The sequence below is a fragment of the Macaca nemestrina genome, chromosome 6, assembly GCF_043159975.1.
Source record: "Macaca nemestrina isolate mMacNem1 chromosome 6, mMacNem.hap1, whole genome shotgun sequence".
Lineage (NCBI taxonomy): Eukaryota > Metazoa > Chordata > Mammalia > Primates > Cercopithecidae > Macaca > Macaca nemestrina.
Genome location: NC_092130.1, coordinates 870,668 through 891,179, shown reverse-complemented (window position 1 = coordinate 891,179; position 20,512 = coordinate 870,668). Strand labels below are relative to the sequence as shown.

The window sequence follows — 20,512 nt, the reverse complement described above, 5'->3', positions numbered from 1 at the left end:
GTTACATGCTCGAGTCAATCTTTGCTTTTAGAGGAAAAAAGCATCCTGAAAAAGAAGCTGGAACCTGGAACTCCATGATTTGTGCTCACTGAGGGTTTTTTGGTTTTTGTTTCAATGGCATATTCTGAGGACAGGGTCTAATAAATAACTTCTTAGTTATTCAAATGACTTCTGAATGAAAAATAAAAAATACTGAATTGAAATGACCCCAAAATGTGTTAACTATTAGCAAATAGCTAACCTCTTGTCTTGTATCCTAGATATTGTTTTGTGGAAGGAAATGAACTTGCCAGATGAGACCAACTGAAATAAAATGGAAAGCATGGCAGTGTGACACACACACACACACACACACACACACACTCTTCACACACACACACACACACACACACACACACACACTCTACACACACACACACACACACACACACACACACACACACACACACACACACACACACACACACTCTCTCTCTCTCTCTTTACTAAGGCCAGGAACTTGAGGGGAGGATTTTCTTCTTTCCCAGTTTGGATTCACTTTAGAATCTTGGGTTTAGACAACAACTTCTATAGTTCTTGAACCAAGTTCCCTTTTATTGAAAGTTAACAAAATACAAAGAGGGGCTGTGGGCTGTGAAAGGATTCTGTAGAAAATTCTAAGGCCCAGGTTAAGAGCATGCAGACAGCAGTGTATCAGTCAGATTCTAACCTGAAAATCAGAAACCACTCAAGTATTCAGATGGAAGAAATCTAATGCAGAGAATAGGTGACACACTCAGGGTCAACATCAGAGAAAGCACTGCCACAGATGCTATCAGACACAGCTTTTAAACTAATAATGTTACTATGTTCAAGGAAAATAAAGTTACATTTGAGAATCTGGCATACTATGAAAAAGGAAGAAGGTTCAGTGCCATGGCTTATGCCTGTAATCTAGAGCTTTGGGAAGCTGGGGTGAGCAGATGACTTGAGGTCAGGTGCTTGAGACCAGCCTGGCCAACATGGCACAACCCCTCTCTACTAAAAATACAAAAATTAGCCAGGCGTGGTGGTGCACACCTGTAATCCCAGCTACATGGGAGGCATGATCATTGCTTTAACCCAGGAGGCAGAGGTTGCTGTGAGCCAAGATTTCACCACTGTACTCCAACCTGGGTGACATGGCAATACTCCATCTCCAGAAAAAAGGAAGCAAATGAAAAGTCTATAACTGAGAAACAGAAAAACTTAAATTGAGCACTCAGTGGGTATAGTCAAGCCAGATTACATAGCTAAAGAGAAACTTAGTGAACTGGAAGGTAAATTAGATCCAGAATGAAGCCTGGGTAAAGGAGTAGGGGACAAAAGGATGAAAAAGAGGCACAGGAGACACAGTGAGAAGGCTTTATTTGGAGTCCTAGAAAAAAATGAAAAAAAGAATGGTACAGAGCTAATATCTGAGGACACAATGGCTGAGAATTTATCAAAACTCATGAAAGACAAATACACACATTTAAAAGCCCAGAGAATACAAAAAAAAAAAAAAGATTACTTTTAAAAAATCCACACCAAAATAAAACACAGTGAAACTGGAATAAACTGAAGATTAAAAAAATCTTAAAAGAAGCTATTTTAAAAAGAATACATTAAACTGGCAAATGAACAGCCAGAGTGGAAATCACAGTTTAGTGGCTTAAGCATCCAATGCAACAAAAGAACATGAGGTCTAACCTAGAATTCCATTCCTACAAAAAATCTCTTTTAAGAATGAAGCTATTTTTAGGCAAATAAAAATTATGAAGTTTTACCTCTACCAGGACAGTGTTCTAAACAAAGTTTTTTTAGAGAGAAGGAAAATGTCCCCAAATAAAAAATTGCAGAGGTGGAGAAGAATGAAAGGAAATGAAAAAGTTGGGCAAGGTGGCTCATGCCTGTAATTCCAGCACTTTGGGAGGCCAAGGCGGGTGGATCACCTGAGGTAAGGAGTTCGAGACCAGCCTGGCCAACACAGTGAAATCCCGTCTCTACTAAAAATATAACAATTCGCCGGGTGTGGTGGTGTGTGCCTACAGTGCCAACTACTGGGGAGGTTGAGGCAGGAGAATTGCTTGAATCTGGGAGGTGAACACTGCAGTGAGCAATGTCCGAGATTTTGCCACTGCACTCTAGCCTGAGTGACAAAGCAAGACTCTCTATCCAAAGAAAAAAAAAAAAGAAAGAAAATGAAAGTAATTAAAATAGTAAAAATGTAGATAAATCTAAAATAAACATTTGGTATAGAAAACAATCATAACATTTTAATATCTATCTATTTATCTATAATTAAAATTAACCAAAACAACAGCATATAGGATGGAAGGTAAATTAAGTTGAAGTATTCTAAGAACCTTGCATTGTCTAGGATGAAGATAAAAGTATCAATTAACATTGGGTTTTGATAAGAATCCACCTTTTAATTCCTAGGCCACTAAGAGAAAAAGTACGTAACTTCCAAACCAAAAGATGGAAATATAGAGTATGAATAGAATCATTCTAATCTAATCCAAATGAAGGCAATAGAAGAGATAACACAATTTAGGTCATGTGGAGTAAATGGAAAGCAGTGAATAAGATTTAAACCCAAATCCTTCAGTAACTATATATTAAAGTGCTAAATGATCCTGTTAAAATAAGTTATCAGACTGGATTAAAACAACAACTATATGCTATTTCCAAGAGGTACATCTAAAACATAAAAATACAGAAAGGTTGAAAGTAAAAGGAAGAAAAGAGAAATGCCACATAACAGTAACCAAAAAGGAAGCTGATGTTATTAATACCAGAAAAAAAGGAGACTTTTAGTAAAAGGCATTACTAGAGATACAAGGTTTACTTCATAAAATTTCAATTCATGTAACAATTTTATATTTGTGTGGCCTCAAATATATAAAGCAAAATTCACAGAACGATATCTAAGTAGGGATAACTCAACAATTGTCTCATTAATAGAACAAGCAAATAAAACTTCTTAATTAAGAGCACAGAAGATCTGAACAACGTATTACAAACAATGTAATGGCTTTATGTAGACGACTGCATGCAGCATCTGCAGAACATGCACTTTTTTCAAGTGCCCACAAACCTTCACTAAGGTTAAACATGTGATGGGCCATAAAGCAAATCTCAACACATTTCAAAGGAGAGCAGTCAGATGGAGCATGTTTTGTAACCACAATAACAAAAATATAACTAGGAAATTCCCATGTTTGGAAGTTAAAAAATACTCTTCTAAATAACCCATGGAATCTGTTGTGATTTTCCAATTTTCATTCCTGACTTTTTTTGTGCTTTTCTTTTTCAATCACATCAGAGGTTTACCAATTTTCAGTCTTTTCAAAGTCCCAACCTTGACTTTGTTGGTCTTCTTTATTGTGTTGTTTGCTGTTTCATCAACGTTTGCCCTCATTCTTATCTCTTTCAACTTTTAAAAAGATAGTCAATTTAACATTTGTACAAAATTTGTATAAAATACAGAGCATTTTTATTAAGCCTTAAAATAATCTTGTAAACAGGACCTTTCCCTCATTTTACAGATGAGAAAATGATAGAACAGGAAATAAATTCATATTATTGCATTGAATGGAATATGGCCCTATGGTTTGCACCCAAGACCAGAGGAACTTCGCCTGCTCCTCTCTGGGGCTTTGCCCTGCCCACCTCAGGACCACTACTTATCCTCTGAGATCTTAAGCGACACTAACCAGAAATAGCCATGGTTAAGAGAGTGGAAGTCTGGCTCTCACCAACCCTTCCTACAGTAATCTCCAGCACATCTGAGTATTGCTGGGAAAACACAGGGGAAACAAAATATACCATGTGAGTGAGCAAGCTGCCCAGGCCAGAGAAGCAAGCATGAGGCAGCCCTCGACCCCCAACACGTGTGGTTACTGGCCTCAGTCGGAGGCTCCTCTGCTGAGCCCTTTTGCAGCCCGACAAAGACAAAACATGTTTAGAGACAATGGATTGCTTACTTAGAAGCAAGATACCTCTCAGGAACATCCAAAACATCACTTTTCTCATGTTTCTTCTGAAGTTGTGTCTGAGTAGGGGGTGGTCCTTGAGGGATTTCCTTGACTTCCAGGTAAGAGTTGTCCTCCATTACCCAAGCATCTAGATGCTGAGTCCCTGGACAGGGCCACTACACTTACTCATCAGACTTACTCCATACATTCTTATGCAAATACTTCTCATTCTAGGCAGCCTTCTAAGGACCTGAACACTACTAATGCTTCCAACCCTCATTACAATCTATGAGGTTGCTACTATTATCATCTTTACAAAAGACAGGTGAGGGCCTGGCATGGTAGCCTGTGGCTGCTCAGGCCTGTAATCTCAGCACCTTGGGAGTCTGAGGCTGGACAGATTACTTGAGGGCAGGAGTTCGAGACCAGCCCAGCCAACAATGATGAAACCCTGTCTCTACCAAAAATACCAAAGTTAGCCTGGCATGGTGGTGCATGCCTATAATCCCAGCTACTCTGGAGGCTGAGGCATGAGAATTGCTTGAGCTCAGGAGGTGGAGGTTGTAGTGAACTGAGATCATGCTGCTGCACTCCAGCCTGGGCGACAGAGCAAGACTGTCTTTTTTTTTTTAAAAAAAAAAAAAAAAAAAAAAGACAGGTGAGGACATTCTAGTTTAGTTTCTTGCCTAAATTCATCTGGAAAAAAGTGAGAGTCCTTATTTGAACTCAGGTTTACTGGTAGAGAGACCATGTCCTCAGTCACTATACTTCACTGCCTCTACACAAGTTTCCTGCAGTTTCCTTAGCACAATGACACTATCCATAGCCTCAGAAAAACTGCCAGGTCTAAATGAGAACGGCTCCTCAGTAGGAAGAAAATTGAAGTACTATATTCTGCTTCCTTCTCCATCTCTCTAGGTCAAGGCCCTTAGCTGAAGCTGGAGAAGAGGAATGAAGGGTCTTCCCAGCCCAGGGACTCCCTGGGTACAGCTGTGGCAAATTCCTCAAGGTCTTGATGCAGACAGACGTCAGGTCCCCAATGACTGTCTTCAGCTAACACATCTTCAGGTGTTGTCCTAGTGGTGATCCTCTTGTTTTTGAATCCCATGAAGGAAAATTCCCCTGCATTGCAGGACTGGTGTTCAGCACCGTTTCATACCCAGTGTCTCCATACATGAAACATGAAATTATTTTCCAGGCTTTCACCTTCAGACAAATTTGCTAAGAAAGATGTGCACTCCTATGGAAGGCTATTCCATACTCACTGTTTCTTTTCAGGCTTTTCCTTTCTCTTTCTCCTCCCCACTTTTCCCTCCCCCTTTATTTTTCCCACTTGCATATCATTCTCTGGAAGGAATTGGGGATGGTCCCTAAACCACGTTCCGTCCCTGATCTGAGCAGGCACAGCTGCACCAGTTCATTAGGTCTGTGCTACAACGCAGACCCCTCATGTCTGGGAGCAGCCTGCATGGCTTGTATCTGGCTGTAGGTACACTTGAGGACCTGGGCCCATTTCCGGAGCATGTGAGTAGATGGGGGCCGCAGTAGGAGCTTGTCTGGTGCTTGGGGGGCTGAGGCACTCAGAATCCCCACCTGAGCTGTGGCCATCCTCTCCTTTGTTATTTAGCCTGCATCTTCCCCAAAAGTAGACAGTGCCTTAGGTTCAGCTGGAGCTCAAGTACGGGAGCTCTCCTGTGTGAGGAGCACATGGAAACCTGAGGTTAAAAATAGCCAGCGCTGGTCTCATCTTCAGCAAAAGGAAGCCCAATTCATGTCCCCATGACTACTGGGAACAAGTACTCCACGGCACCCTCCTTCTTGCCCAGACACCAGCCCTGACAGAGACCAGCCCTGCAGGAGGATGCCTGGGCACTTCCATAGCTGCCTTTACTCAGGTCATCCCAGTTCCTACTCCTCTCTCAGAAAACCCAATTCAACGTCCTGCCTAGATGTCACCACTTCCTCCCTCTTGGTTGGTCCTAGTCACCATCCTCTGATCACGTGCAGTCTTAATTCAGACATCCATTAGGGTGGTTCCGCTCACAGCCTTTCTCCTTTTATTCATCCTTACCTGCCAGCATCTACTCCTGCTGCCATCCTCTCCCACCCAGTACGTGGGACAGGGACGGTGCCTAGTAAATCCTCAAGTATTCACTGAATAAACCAGTCCAAGTCTGTGTATAGGGTCAGGCTTCCCAGTGTCATGTGCAAAGAAGGATAGAGAGCAAGTATGACCAGAACAGTCCAAAGTGGAGCAATGGCAGAAATGCTCCATCTCCCTTTCCTCCCTCAACTACACCCTTCCCCACTGCAGCCATCAAAACTTACTGGTAGAGGTTTGGATACAAAGTGAAAGAATTATACTCCTAGAAAAGAGCATGGAAATTATCTGGCTAGAGAGGTAGGAGTCCTAGAGGGAGATGGGAAACTACATGGCTGAGATTGTTCTCTTGTAAAGACAGTGGGTTTTGAAACCAGAGACCAGACTTAGAATTCAGCCTTTACTGATTGGCCCACTCACAGTATTCTCAGACAGGTTACTCAATTCTCAGAAGAGTCTGTTTTTACCCTTGAGTTACCTAGTTAACAGCTTCATACACAGCAGTATTTTATGTTCAATTCTACACAGTCCTGTCAGAGCTGTGTGTGGTGACTGACCACTCACACAACTTACCTGCTCCCATGGGTTAGGATCTAGCCCAGTATGAGGATCACATGGCTCCACTGTGGTCTCCTCAAAATCTATCCTGTGCTCCTCTTAGGGAGGCACCTTCTAACTTCTGGTGAAACCAGCCGAGCTGCTAGCCCTGTGGGATGAGTCCACTGCCCTCTCTGGTTTGGATCTGGTATATAACTTACCCCACACAAAGATCTGACACATAAATGGCTCTTGGGTATCCTGCATCTAAACTCACAGCCCGTTTTGATTTAAGGAATTTCTTTATTGGAATTCCACTTTACCTCGCCACAAGGAGCTGGCTTTCATGACAAAGAGAAAGTGAGCCCTGAACAAAGTATTCGTTAACATTTTACAACAGACAATATACACATATACTGCATGACATCTTTACAATAACATATTCCAAACAATCAAACATTTAACAGGATTAAGAAACATTAATTTCCTTCTCTCTAGATGACTGGTACTTAGCTTTTTAGCTTCTGCACTAAGATGCGTTCCTTCTCAGCATTTCTATTCATAGGAATCCCTGAATCAATTCTGTCATGTAAGGTGCAAATTCATGTTGACGGTGTGTTCCATTAGTTACTGAATGTGTCAAAATCCTCTCCACGGTAGAACCTTTTATTGTAGCATAATGTGTGAATACCACTTCCAGGTTATCCCTCATCACAAATTCATCATTATGGGAATTCATCTGAAACTTTAAAAAAGTTTCATCCATTCAACTAATGTTTCACAATAGTACGTTCATCAATTTGCATTTTTTATGAGTGACTCTCTCCTATCTCCTGTTAGACTTGTAAGTCTATGCTTTCTACTTTTCCTAAAAGGAAATCCAAATTTTGTTTCAGAAGTCATTATCACTGCCCCTCCCAAACCAATTACATCAAGTTTATACTTAAAGACCACTAATATTAAGTAAATTTATATTCCCTGAAACCTACCTCTCCCTGAATTTGCCTGTTGGAGGCCTTTCTCAGTTTTCCCACTGACCAATGTGTAATTGGGATTCAAAGCTATACCTGAATTTCCTACATTTCTAGTAACAGAATTTACCAAACATGAACATTCTGATGGTGATTATGTAACTTCTAATTAAAGTCCCTTCCTCATCTGTGTTTTATGTCCAGAAATGTCTACTAATTTTGAAGACATTGCTTCACATTCCATCACTTGGGTAGGTTTTTATCTCAAGTATGGACTATTTTATATGCCATAAGCGCTGAACTACTTTGATAAACTGGAGCCTTTCTTGCTCGCTATGATTGAAAATCACATAGAAAGGATTCCTCCCAATCCTCTAGGATGGTTTCATTTACACTGTGTAAATTACAAGCCATGACCCCATACATTCTCACATTCATAAGGTATTTCTTCCATTTGAGTTCAGAGACTTGGTGAGCTCTGCCTGCTACAGAGGCAGCCTCATCCTGCTCCCATCCAGGGCACTCCCTCCCTCATAGGTTCTCTTCTGGGATGTGCCACTATAACTTCCCACATATATCACACTTAAAGACTCCTCTCCAGTATGGGTTCTTTTATGCTTGGTGAGATTTGATCGGATATTGAAAGCCTTACCACACTCATTACATCGGTATGGCTTCCTTCCAGTGTGGATCCTTTTGTGCTGGTCAAGGACTGATCTATAATTGAAGGATTTCCCACACTCACAATTATAGGGCTGCTTCCCCTGGTGGACACTTTTATGGTTGATAAGACTTGAGTGTGAGATGTATGCCTTCCCACACTCATCACATTCATAGGGTTTCTCACCTGTGTGGATCCTTTTATGCACTGTGAGGCCTGAGCTGTTCCTGAAGGCCTTCCCACACCTATCACACACATAGGGTTTCTCCCCTGTGTGGACCCTCTTGTGCTGAGAAAGGAGAGAGCTGTAACTGAAAGATTTCCCACACTCGACACACTTGAAGGGTTTCTCTCCAAGATGGACTCTTTTATGGCTTATAAGAGTTCTGCTTGAGAAAAAAGCTTTTCCACACTCATCGCATGGATGCGGTGTCTTGCCGGGGTGGGTACTTTTATGGTTAATAAGGCTTGAGTGTGAGATGTAGGCTTTTCCACACACGTCACATTCATAGGGCTTCTCCCCAGTATGGATTCTCTTATGAACTTTAAGGCTTGAGTTGTTTCTGAAGACCTTCTCGCACCTGTCACATTCATAGGGTTTCTCTCTAGTGTGGACCCTTTTGTGCTGAGAAAGGAGTGATGTGTAATTAAAAGATTTCTCACACACATCACATTTGTAGGGCTTCTCCCCAAGATGAACTTTTTTGTGGTTTATAAGGGTTCGGTATGTGATGAAGGCCTTCTCACACTCATCACACTTAAAGGGCTTCTCCCCGGGGTGGATGCTTTTATGATTTATAAGGCTCGAGAGGGAGATATACGCTTTCCCACATTCTTCACATTTGTAAGGTCGTTCCCCAGTGTGGATTCGTTTATGTACTTTAAGGCCGGAATTATTTCTGAAAGCTTTTCCACACTCATCACACCCAAAGGGTTTTTCCCTGGTATGAATCCTTTTATGCTGCTCAAGGGCAGAGCTGTAGTTGAAGGATTTCTCACAATAGCTACATTTATAGGGCTTCTCCCCAAGGTGGATTCCTTTGTGATTTTTAAGGCTAGAGCGTGAGATATAGGCTTTCCCACACACATCACACTTATAGGGTTTCTCCCCAGTATGCAGCCTCCTGTGGACTTTGAGGCCTGCATTGTTTCTGAACGTTTTCCCACACACATCACATACATAAGGTCTCTCTCCGGTGTGAATAGTTCTGTGCTGAAGAAGAAGTGAGTTATAACTGAAGGACTTCCCACACTCCTTACACTCATGGGCTTTCTTTCCAGGGTGAATGCTTTTATGGACTGCGAGGCCTGAGCTATAGCTGAATGCTTTGCCACAGACATCACACTTGTAAGGTTTCTCTCCCGTGTGGATCCTTTTATGCACTATGAGGCCTGAGCTGTTCCTGAAAGCCTTCCCACATTCGTCACATTCATAAGGTTTCTCTCCAGTGTGGATGACTTTATGCTGAATGAGAAGAGAGCTATAATTAAAAGATTTCTCACACTCATCACATTTATAGGGTTTATCTCCAAAGTGGATGCTTTTATGGTTGAGAAGTGTTCTACAAGTAATGAAGGCCTTCCCACACTCATCACATTCATAAGGTTTCTCGCCCGTGTGGATCCTTTTGTGGACCCTAAGGCCAGAGCTGTTACTGAAGGTTTTCCCACAGATGTCGCATTCATAGGGCTTCTCCCCCGTGTGGATCCTTTTGTGGACTCGGAGCCCAGAGCTGTTCCTGAAGGCCTTTCCACACTCACCGCACTCATAGGGCTTCTCCCCAGTGTGGATCCTTTTATGCTGGTCCAGAACAGAGCTATAATTGAAGGATTTTCCACATTCATCGCATTTGCAGTTCTTCTCCCCAGAATGGGTGCTTTTGTGGTTTATGAGGCTGGAGTAGGACATGTAGGCTTTCCCACATTCCTCACACGCGTACGGCTTCTCCCCAGTGTGGATCCGCTTGTGGACCCGAAGGCTGGAGCTGCTTCGGAAGGTCCCTCCACAGTCGTCACATTCATAGCGCTTCTCCCCAGTGTGCATAATTTTATGTTGAACAAGGCGGGAATTATATTTGAAGGATTTCCCACATTCATCACATTTATGTAATTTCTTAACAGCATTGGTTTTCTGCTGTAGACTAGGGTGGGAGGTTCCATTAATGTTCTCCACACATTTGCCTTGCTCACTGCCTCTCTGTCCTACAGGCATAGTCTGGTGTGTGATATGCTGTGGGCTCAGACGCAAGCTCTTCTCAGATGCCTCACCTTCCCGTTCTGTCTTTGTATTTGCTGTACTCTTGGCTGTGCTGATTGCTTCCCTGATGCAGCTTTTGTCTTCCTTCATCCTGTTTTCCACAGGTTTTTCCTGCTGACTCTCTACCTTGCTATCCCAAACACACGTGTCACCAACCTTAGACTCAGGCACAGGATCCCTGTGAAGACCTTCCCCTTTCGGCCACTTAGATTCTGTATTTCCAGCATTTGCATATTCTTCAGCTGGTTCCTCATCCTCAGTGCTCGTCTTCAAATGTGACACTAAACCGAGAAAATGAAAAGGACACCTGTTCACTCTCTTTAAAAACGAACAAACTGGAATAACAACAAACAACAAAGTTTGCTCGCTCAACTGACAAACACTTACTGACAACACACTGTGTGATAAGTACCATGTACTGTTTTTTAAGTACTAGGGATACAACAATGAATATGACAAAAGTTCTGCCCCTGTGGAACTAATGTTAAAATGCTAGAGCCCTGGATTTTCAATGGAACAATGAGCTTTTCTATTCTTGCATAACAGCTTAGCATTGGGCAAGGTGAAATGATTCACAGAACCATGGGCAACATCAATCAGTTTTTAAACAATGTCATCCAGTCATGGAAAAACAAACAAGAGGGCAGAAGAAATCTCTGAGGAATAGAAGCAGAAAAATTCCTAAATAAGACAAAAGTTAGGTGAAACTTTTTTTTAAATTGTGAAAAGTGAGACAAAATCAGCAGAGGACAGACAACACTAAAGAGAAAAAATCAGTACCTGGGGAGGGGTATCAGGGAGAAGGCTATGAAACCATGAAGACAGTTACTGCAGAGATGAGAAAGAAGGCAACCTGCATATTACATATTAAAATATATCATTAAACCTCTATAATTAAAATAGTGTGGTCCTGGTACATAGACAGGCAGAGGGAATAGAACAGGAAGTCCAGACACTGTCCCAGGTAGACACAGAAATTAATAATAAAGATGATATCTGCAATTACCGGAGAAAAGATGGTCCTTTTAATAGTGTTGTAGCAACTATGAAGCCATATGGAAAAAGATAAAATCAGGGCCGGGTGTGGTGGCTCACACCTGTGATCCCACCAAAATCAGGGCCGGGCACGGTGGCTCACACCTGTGATCCCACCAAAATCAGGGCCGGGCACGGTGGCTCACACCTGTGATCCCACCAAAATCAGGGCCGGGCGCGGTGGCTCACACCTGTGATCCCACCAAAATCAGGGCCGGGCGCGGTGGCTCACACCTGTGATCCCACCAAAATCAGGGCCGGGCGCTGCAGCTCACACCTGTAATCCCACCACTCTGGGAAGCTGAGGTGGGTGGATCACGAGGTGAAGCAATTGAGACCACCCTGGCCAACATGGTGAAGCCCTGTCTCTAGTAAAAATACAAAAATTAGCTGGGCGTGGTGGCGTGCACCTGTAATCCCAGCTACTCGGGAGGCTGAGCCAGGAGAATCACTTGAACCTGGGAGGCAGAGGTTGCAGTGAGCCGAGATCGTTCCACTGCACTCCAGCCTGGTGACAGAGGGAGGCTCCATCTCAAAAAAAAAAAAAAAAAGGAAAAGAAAAAGATATAATTAGATCCCATTCTTCACACCACACACACACAAATAAACTCCATATGGAATAGAGCTCTAAATATAAAAGAGCTGTACAAATGCTAGAAAACATGGGTAAATGCCTCCACGACTTGAGTATAGAGAAAGTTTTCTAACAATGACTCATACGCAACAAAAGACTGATATGTTTTCAAAAATTGAAGAAAAATAAACTAAAAATCATGCAGGTAAACAGGCAAAAAGATAAACAGACAATTCTTTTAAGTGATCCTTAAACATTCAACTTGATTCATAATAAGAGAAAGGCAAGTAAGAACTACTGTAAAACACCACTTCTCACCTGTCATATTAGCAAATGTTCAAAGCTTGACAATACACTGTTGACAAGGCTGTGGAGGAAACAGGCACTCTCATACACTGCTGGGAATGCAAACCGGCACAGCCCTTTTAAGGGGAATTCACCAATATCTAACAAAACCATATATGCATTTACCCAGAAATCCTATTTTATGAATTTATAAGGAGGATAACCCTCCAAAAAATATAAAACACGTACGTGCACAGAGTGATGATTCATTATAGCATTATTTGTCACTGCAAAATCTGGAAACCTACGTAAATCTCCAAGCACAGAAGACTGGTTAAATAAACTGGCACATATGCACAATGGAGTATTAAAAAAGGATGAGGAGCATTTCTGAATTGATATGGAGCAATTTGTATATCCTAAAGTCAAAAGGTCAAAGTGAAAAAGAGTAATATACATGCTACGTTTTGTGTAGGAAAGAAAACAGGAAAAGCAGCACGTATGTGTTTCTCTTTATAGTAATGATAAACCAGAAAACAATGAGGTTCATTGCCTACAAGGGAGGAGTGTGGAAAATGGAGCAGAAGGAATGGGGGAGAGAGACTGAGTATATAGCCTTTTTAATAGTTTTTACTATACAAAATACATGATAATATTCTACATATTCAAACAATAAAATTAAACATCAAGAGGGTGGGAAAGGGGAAAAACTGCTAAAACAGAAAACAAATCAACCTACTTGCATTTCACATGAATACCACAATCGCAGGAAGAGAACAAACAAAAAGGAAACACAGAACTAATCCAGGCAACTTAGAAACTATTTGACTACCTAAGTCCATTCAGTCTGGGGAAAGCTGGAGGCGGGGCAGTGGCAGTGGGAAGAGGCACAAACAATTCAACTGTTAGCAGGTTTTCTGCAGAGGTATGAACAGCAATTCTGAAACAACTTAAGATGTATTAAGAACTTGAGTAAATGTGTTGATTTTGTTGGGCTCAGGGCTCTCCTAAAGAAAGGGACATAAAAATAAGGAATAAAGGAAGGCAAAAATGAATCCTGGGATGAATTCGAAGTACTGGTGTGAACTTATGATTTCTAAATCACATATATGTGCACGCATGTATATTCAAGTCCGTATAGCTGTATGCATATATCTGCATGTATTTCCTAGTTCTGTTTGCTGAAAGCCCAAAAAACAAAAACACTCCAGTGGTAATGAGCACATCTAGTACCCTCATTCTGGGTCTCTATTACCATTACTTACTAAAAGGAACCACAGCTTCTCAAAGAAATGGCTGATTTCAGGCTGAGAGCAGGAAACATACAAGAAGAACATCATGTTACACCAGCAAGTAAAGAGAGGCTCAAAAACAGGGTAGGGACATGCTGCAAGACCCAGCTTGCACATCCAGTGTTCATGTTCAAGCACCATAATAACTTTAGGCACCATAATAACTAAGTATAGTGATACACTATAAACCACTGAAGATAGGCTTTCATGAGTCTACACAGGTACAAACAGGATAGAAATGGAGGCCTCTTGCTTACAGCAGAATGTGAGTGCTGGTTGATAAACGTAGAAGGAATACAAGAATTGGAAAAATCAGCTTTCTGCAACTATCAGAGTAAAGACTGGATCAGGAGAGAATCATCAATGAATTCCACGTCTAAGAGGAAATTCTGAAAGGGGCAGGATATCTGCACAGCCTTAAACATTTATAATGCTTAAGTTATTTACAAGGGGGAAAAATGCAAGAGTGGAGAGACAATGCCTTGGCCAGGTGTTCTAATTTAACACCTCCAGTGGGGCAGATGGACATAACATGCTTTTAGTTGGGAGAAGGACACATCACCAATGAGAATGCATTACCTGAACTGAATCAGCAGGTAAACTCAAAATGAAAAATGTTTTCTACTAAAACAGAGGGTGGAGAGAAGAGGGGGGACTATACTTTTCAAATACATCATTTTCATAAAAGACGAAGAGCTGTAGAAATGTTCCAGATTAAAGAAGGCTAAAGAGATCTGACCACTAGATTAAATTCCTGACCCTGACTGGATCTGCAGTGGAGGGAAAATTGTGATAGAAACAATTATATCAGCTGACAAAGGTGGAATATGGATGGTAGACTAGGTAAAAGCAGTATCAACTTCAAATTGACTCAATTTGAAAACTGTACTGTAGTTATGTATGAGACTATCCCAATCCTTGGGAAATACACTGAAGTATTTAGGGATAAAAGGCCATAATGTACATAACTTACCTACAAATGGTTTAGAAAAATACTAGCATGTATGAAAGACAGCAAGAGGACAAAATGAAGTCAAATGTTAACTGCAGGTAAATCTGAGTAATGGGTATCTTTCTACTGTTCGTATTCTTGAATTTTTTCTGTGCATTTAAAATTATTACCAAACAAAAAGTTTTCAAAATGTCGGAAAGCAAATTTGTTTCCTCTTCTACACCTTCCCCTCCAGGTACTGCTTCGCCGTCCTACTGCCTGTTACATCTGGAAAAGTGGTCTTCACATCCCACTCCCACTCCCCTCATGCCTCATTTCTTCCACTCAGACCCCACTGCATTAGCTTCTTCAGGGTGGTGCTTGCCCTCGGGGCTGCTGCCCCCTGGATGTTTCCGGCCCCTCCTTCCACCTTGAGCCTTTCCTCTTCCGGCTCCCCATACTCCCCTGGGAGCCCTCATGGCTCCCAGCACTCCCACACACCGTCTCAGGTCCTCATCTCTGCCCAAGATCCCTCTCAATTACAGATCCTCATATCCACCTCGCCCCCCACCCTCTGCCTAAATCAGAAGTGGGCTATTTCCCGTGGCCACATCCAAAACAGCCCCGGGGACCGCTGATTCTATTGCCTAAGTAGTTCCGAAGCTCCCACCCCATCCCCCACCTGCTTCTTACCGCTAAGGCCTTAGTTTAAGCCTTCTAAATTCTCTTCTGGACTACTGCCATCGTTTCTCGACCTTCACTCTTATCCCTGCCCAATTCTTTCTCCAACCACTGTCAAGAGTTTTTGTAAAATGCACACCTAGTCACTGGGCAGTGCCAAGTTCTCCCTGGCTACTTACTGTGGCACCTAAAGCCTTCTGCACCAGCCGCCTGTGCAACTGTCACCCCTCACTGCCACTCCACTCACTGATTCTCAGTCTGATCTTTCCTCCTTTGTTTCTTCGACAAGTGGATTATTAGTTTTCTTCCTGTCCTCTGGGATTCCATGTTAGACTGGCTGCTGACTGGCCTGGTCTGCCTAAAATCACAGACACATTGCCACTTACCTCTCTAACCTAAGTGCAGGCCAGGGGCCTCCCTGTTCTGGCTCTGCTTAAACCCCTCTGTTTGGGTTGGAGGCACAATGTCCCGTCACCTGATGTAGTTCATCCAATTCTCTTCTTGAGTGAAATCAAGATGGATTAATAAAAACATGATCTTCACTGAAAATACATGGCTTGAAATGAAATCTATATTAATCAATACTAAGATCCATCAAAAACAGGCAGAAAAGCAACAAGACAGCACTAGAGTACATGCTGCTAAAACATAAAAACAATGCAAAGAACGTAACATATAAGGATAATTAAGTTATCCTTATAAACAATACTGAAGATGCATTCTAGTATATCAGTTCTTTCTGAGGCTAATTGTTGCGCAAGGAACTTATTATCTGTATCCTGTTTGTTTTCCGGGCCCTGGGCTATTCCTATCCAAAGAGATGGATATGACAAGGCCCTGCCATCAAGGCGCCTGCAGACTAGTAGGAGAGTCTGGTAGGAAAACAACCATGTGATAAAAATGACAGAGTCTCACTCTGTCGCCCAGGCAGGAGTGCAGTGGCATGATCTCAGCTCACTGCAAGCTCTGCCTCCCAGGTTCACACCATTCTCCTGCCTCAGCCTCCCAAGTAGCTGGGACTACAGGCGCCCACCACCACGCCTGGCTACTTTTTTGTATTTTTAGTAGAGATGGGGTTTCACTGCATTAGCCAGAATGGTCTCGATCTCCTGACTTTGTGATGTGCCCACCTCAGCCTCCCAAAGTGCTGGGATTGCAGGCATGAGCCACCACACCCAGACCCTTTTTAAAAATTATTTATTATTATTTTCTTTTTTTGAGGCGGAATCTTGCTCTGTCGCCCAGACTGGAGTGCAGTGGCTCACTGCAAGCTCCGCCTCCTGGGTTCACACCATTCTTCTGCCTCAGCCTCCTGATTAGCTGGGTCTACAGGCGCCTGCCACCATACCCGGCTAATTTTTTGTATTTTTAATAGAGACAGGGTTTCACTGCGTTAGCCAGGATGGTCTCAATCTCCTGACCTCGTAATCCGTCCACCTCAGCCTACCAAAGTGCTGGGATTACAGGTGTGAGCCACTGCACCCAGAGTTTTTTTTTTTTTTAATCAGACTGAAGTCTGGAGTGAAATGGCATGGTATCTGGAATTTGCTTTAAAATATTTCCATCAAGAAAAACTAAAAAGGGAAAAGTTAAACAGCAGAATCCTGATAACTGCTGAATCCAAGTGATGGGTATATGGAAGTTCATAAGAAAAAACTTTGGGCCGGGCACAGTGGCTCACCCCTATAATCCCAGCACTTTCGGAGGCTGAGGCAGGCGGGTCACCTGAGGTCAGGAGTTTGAGACCAGCCTGGCCAACATGGTCAAACCCCGTCTCTACTAAAACAAACAAACAAAAAACAAAGAAAATTAGCTGGGTGTGGTGGCGGGCGCCTGTATGTCTGTCTCAAAAAAAAAAAAAAAAAAAGAGAAGAAAAAAATTTTAAAAAGAAAGATCAGGCAAGGTGCAGTGGCTCACGCCTGTAATCTCAGCACTTTGGGAGGCTGAGGCAGACAGATCACTTGAGGCTAGGAATTCAAGACCAGCCTGGCCAAGGAGGCGAATCCTTGTCTCTACTAAAAACACAAAAATTAGCCAAGTGTGGTGGTGCACACCTGTAGTTCCAGCTACTTGACTTGGGAGGGTGAGGCACAAGAATTGCCTGAACCTGGGAGGCGGAGGTTGCAGTGAGCCAAGATAGCGCCATTGCATTCCAGCCTAGGTGACAGAGCGAGACTCTGTCTCAAAAAAAGAAAAGAAAGATGACTCATACTAGTTGCAGTGGGAGAATGGATTAAGGCAAGACAGGACTGAGTCCTGGAGTTCCAGGAATAAGTCACTATAATCCAATCAAGACTGATGTAGTGGCTAAGTCATGTGTCCCCTATGACACAAGTAAGGAATTACCCCCAAAACACAATTCTTCCATAGAAAGACCCAGAAACTTTTGAATTTCTTAAAAGTTCTAAAGGCAGAATGGGCAAGCCCTTTCTAACCAGTTTTCAACACGTAGCCTGACTCTAATAGCCTGGTTACATCAGTCAAAACTGTCAGACATAGAATGCCATCCACTCCTTCCAAGCTATATATAACCAACAACCTCTGGGTACTTCTGTGCTTCTTTCTTGTTCATGCTCTATCGCCAAGGCCTAGAAAAGTGCATGCAAATAGTAAGAACCTGCCCTAAATTCTTGCTGTCTCTGCCTCCAAGACTCAGGAGCCACTTTTCAAGAGCCTAGACAGGGCCGGGCGCGGTGGCTCAAGCCTGTAATCCCAGCACTTTGGGAGGCCGAGACGGGCGGATCACGAGGTCGGGAGATCGAGACCATCCTGGTTAACACGGTGAAACCCCGTCTCTACTAAAAAATACAAAAAACTAGCCGGGCGAGGTGGCGGGCACCTGTAGTCCCAGCTACTCGGGAGGCTGAGGCAGGAGAATGGCGTGAACCCGGGAGGCGGAGCTTGCAGTGAGCTGAGATCCGGCCACTGCACTCCAGCCTGGGTGACAGAGCGAGACTCCGTCTCAAAAAAAAAAAAAAAAAAAAAAAAGAGCCTAGACAACTTGTAAGACAGGAACTGTGGCCTGCTCCGGCTGAAAATTCCTTCCTATTAGCAGATTGCAACCAGCCTGGAACTACTGTGAATTTGGAGTCCAACCATATTCCACAAGACAATTTTACCACCTCAAGGTTCACGCGTGGATTCTATACCTTAAGTTCTTGCATACTGTATTTGATTTGGAGATGACCAAAGAAAGGAAAAAAGACAAGAGAAAGTGACCACAAAATGCTTATCAACCCAGAAGAAAGAGTACCTAGGAGGGGGAAAATGTGCAAAGGAAAGATGGGACTAAGGAATAGAGAAGTGATATGCAGATGAGAAGAGAATATGGTTTGTGTTCTAGCTATTGTTGCATTTCTCTTATGAATATTAGGAATGTAGATGGTTAACGTGAGTTGCTTCTATTGCTTAAATATAGAAATAAGAATGAAAGGTGATTTTTCCTTAAAGTAAAAATCTGAAGTAGAACATTCTCAAACCAAGTAGTGGAGAAGAGATTTCTAGGGAGCAGGTGAGCAAAGGAGATACTAAAAGGGAGGCTGATTTTCTGAATTAAAGCCAGCAGGGACTGGCTTGGAGTCACTGACATAGTCTGTTAGGCTAGTGTAACACTAAATATAGTGACAAGTCGAAGGAGGGAAGGACTAAAGTTTTATTTGTTCTTTAAACACTCTACATCAGTGATTTTGATAATGACTTGTCATATGTAACAATCTGCCAATATCTGGTTGAGTTAATGTAAAAAAAGAATTTTCTAATGGCTGTTAGGTTTCTTCTTTAAAAATCCTTACCGTAATACACTGTATTGAGTATACCATTGTTTGAAACAACGAAAAATTGGAGATAACCCAAATGCCCCCGAATAGATCTAAAAAAGGACAGAACACCGAAAACATCCAAACAAATGGCCCATCCAATACTTACCACAGCTCCGTAAAACAAAACAGAACAAAACTTCTGTGTTCTGATATGTAGAGACCGGTAAGATAAAGTGAAAGAATCAAGGGGTTAGAAGGATTTCTATCACCTGTGTGATAAAAGCGGGCACTAACTAGTGATATTCGCCAGTACTTGCAGAAAGAAATTTGGAAAAGATACAAAGGAACAAATTACCTAAGAGGGTAGGGCTTAGGAAGATAGCTAAGAGGGATGGAGGAAATCTTTCACTGGTAACTTTTAATATTTTTAATATCCCAGCCATATGAAAGTATTACATATTTCATATATTTTTTTTTAAGCCTTGGGCTTTCACAAAGAAACGCTCCTGCTGGCCAACTACTTTAAAGGTCTTAGAGCAGCACACCCAGCCCTGGCTTTCCCCAGTGATCTTTTCCGTCCCCCCGCCGGGTTCCCGCAGGCTGTGTCCCCGGGTCTAAGAAACTCCTCGATCTTCCTCTCCCTCCCTAGTTAACTCCTTTTCTGCTGGCAGGAACCCGCGGCAGGTCGCCTCCCCCCCGGTGCACCCGTCTGGATGCAGGTGCGCTTCCCCAGGTGAGGGCCAGGACGCGCCTCCGGGGTCTCCATTCACCCTGCAGCAGGAGCTTATCCTCCTCACTCACGCATCAAAACAAAAAGGTGTGTGTCGGGGGGGGGGGGGGGAGAAGGTCGAATCAGATCGCCCCTAGAGGTCTCTCTGCCCTCGCCATCACTCTCAAGTCCTCGAGTACCAAACCTAACTTCAGAGGGAGCACGAAACGGTGGGTATTTTGAAGCACTAATTTTTAGGAATCCCCCTCCCATCCAAGACGGGGATGAAGAGTTGCGGAACACCGGAGCGGGGCCCTGGCCCTTCTCGGAACACTGAGCAGACCTAGCACTACGCTGGTCCGTTCAGAGGTGGCAGCTGTGGCCCACAGGAGCCCAGTCCGTTCCAGGGGCGCGCCCCGCACCCCGCTGCCTGCCCGAGGTCCTCCCTCCCCTCCGCTCCGCTCCCCAGGAACGCGCTACTGAGATCTGTGCAGGGAGGGGGCACGCTTACTCCCAGATCCCGCCCGAGACCCGCGGGGCGGCCAAGACCCGGCCAAAAAGGGAAGGGCGTGGCAGGCAAGGGCCGGGGGCGGGAGCGCGGGCGGCCGCGGACTCACGTACTGGCTGTGGCGGCGCCGCGGGAGCCCGGCCGCCGGCGGGACAAAAGCGCGGACCGCACGGCCGGAAGAACCCGCGCCGGCCCTGGGGCACTTCCGCGCCCTCTCTGGGACGCTGGAGG

General features: G+C 43.5%; 1 protein-coding gene across 9 annotated transcripts; it reads right to left on the bottom strand.

The window, feature by feature from the left end:
• Positions 1-573: 573 nt before the first annotated feature.
• LOC105483969 (ZFP62 zinc finger protein) lies at positions 574-20,497 on the bottom strand. Of its 9 annotated transcripts, XM_071097966.1 has the most exons (4): positions 12,435-16,241; positions 11,288-11,360; positions 8,437-10,788; positions 574-7,363 (listed from the first exon to the last, which is right to left on the bottom strand). In XM_071097966.1, the coding sequence occupies exons 3-4, from the start codon at positions 10,595-10,597 to the stop codon at positions 7,344-7,346; spliced, it is 2,181 nt and encodes a 726-aa protein (XP_070954067.1). In that variant the 5' UTR covers positions 10,598-10,788; positions 11,288-11,360; positions 12,435-16,241; the 3' UTR covers positions 574-7,343. The 9 variants fall into 9 exon arrangements, with proteins under 9 accessions (XP_070954067.1, XP_070954066.1, XP_070954065.1 ...); XM_071097965.1 differs by lacking the exons at positions 11,288-11,360; positions 12,435-16,241 and adding an exon at positions 20,395-20,497; XM_071097964.1 differs by lacking the exon at positions 12,435-16,241 and adding an exon at positions 20,395-20,412 and having other exon boundaries at positions 574-10,788; positions 11,288-11,335.
• Positions 20,498-20,512: the final 15 nt, after the last annotated feature.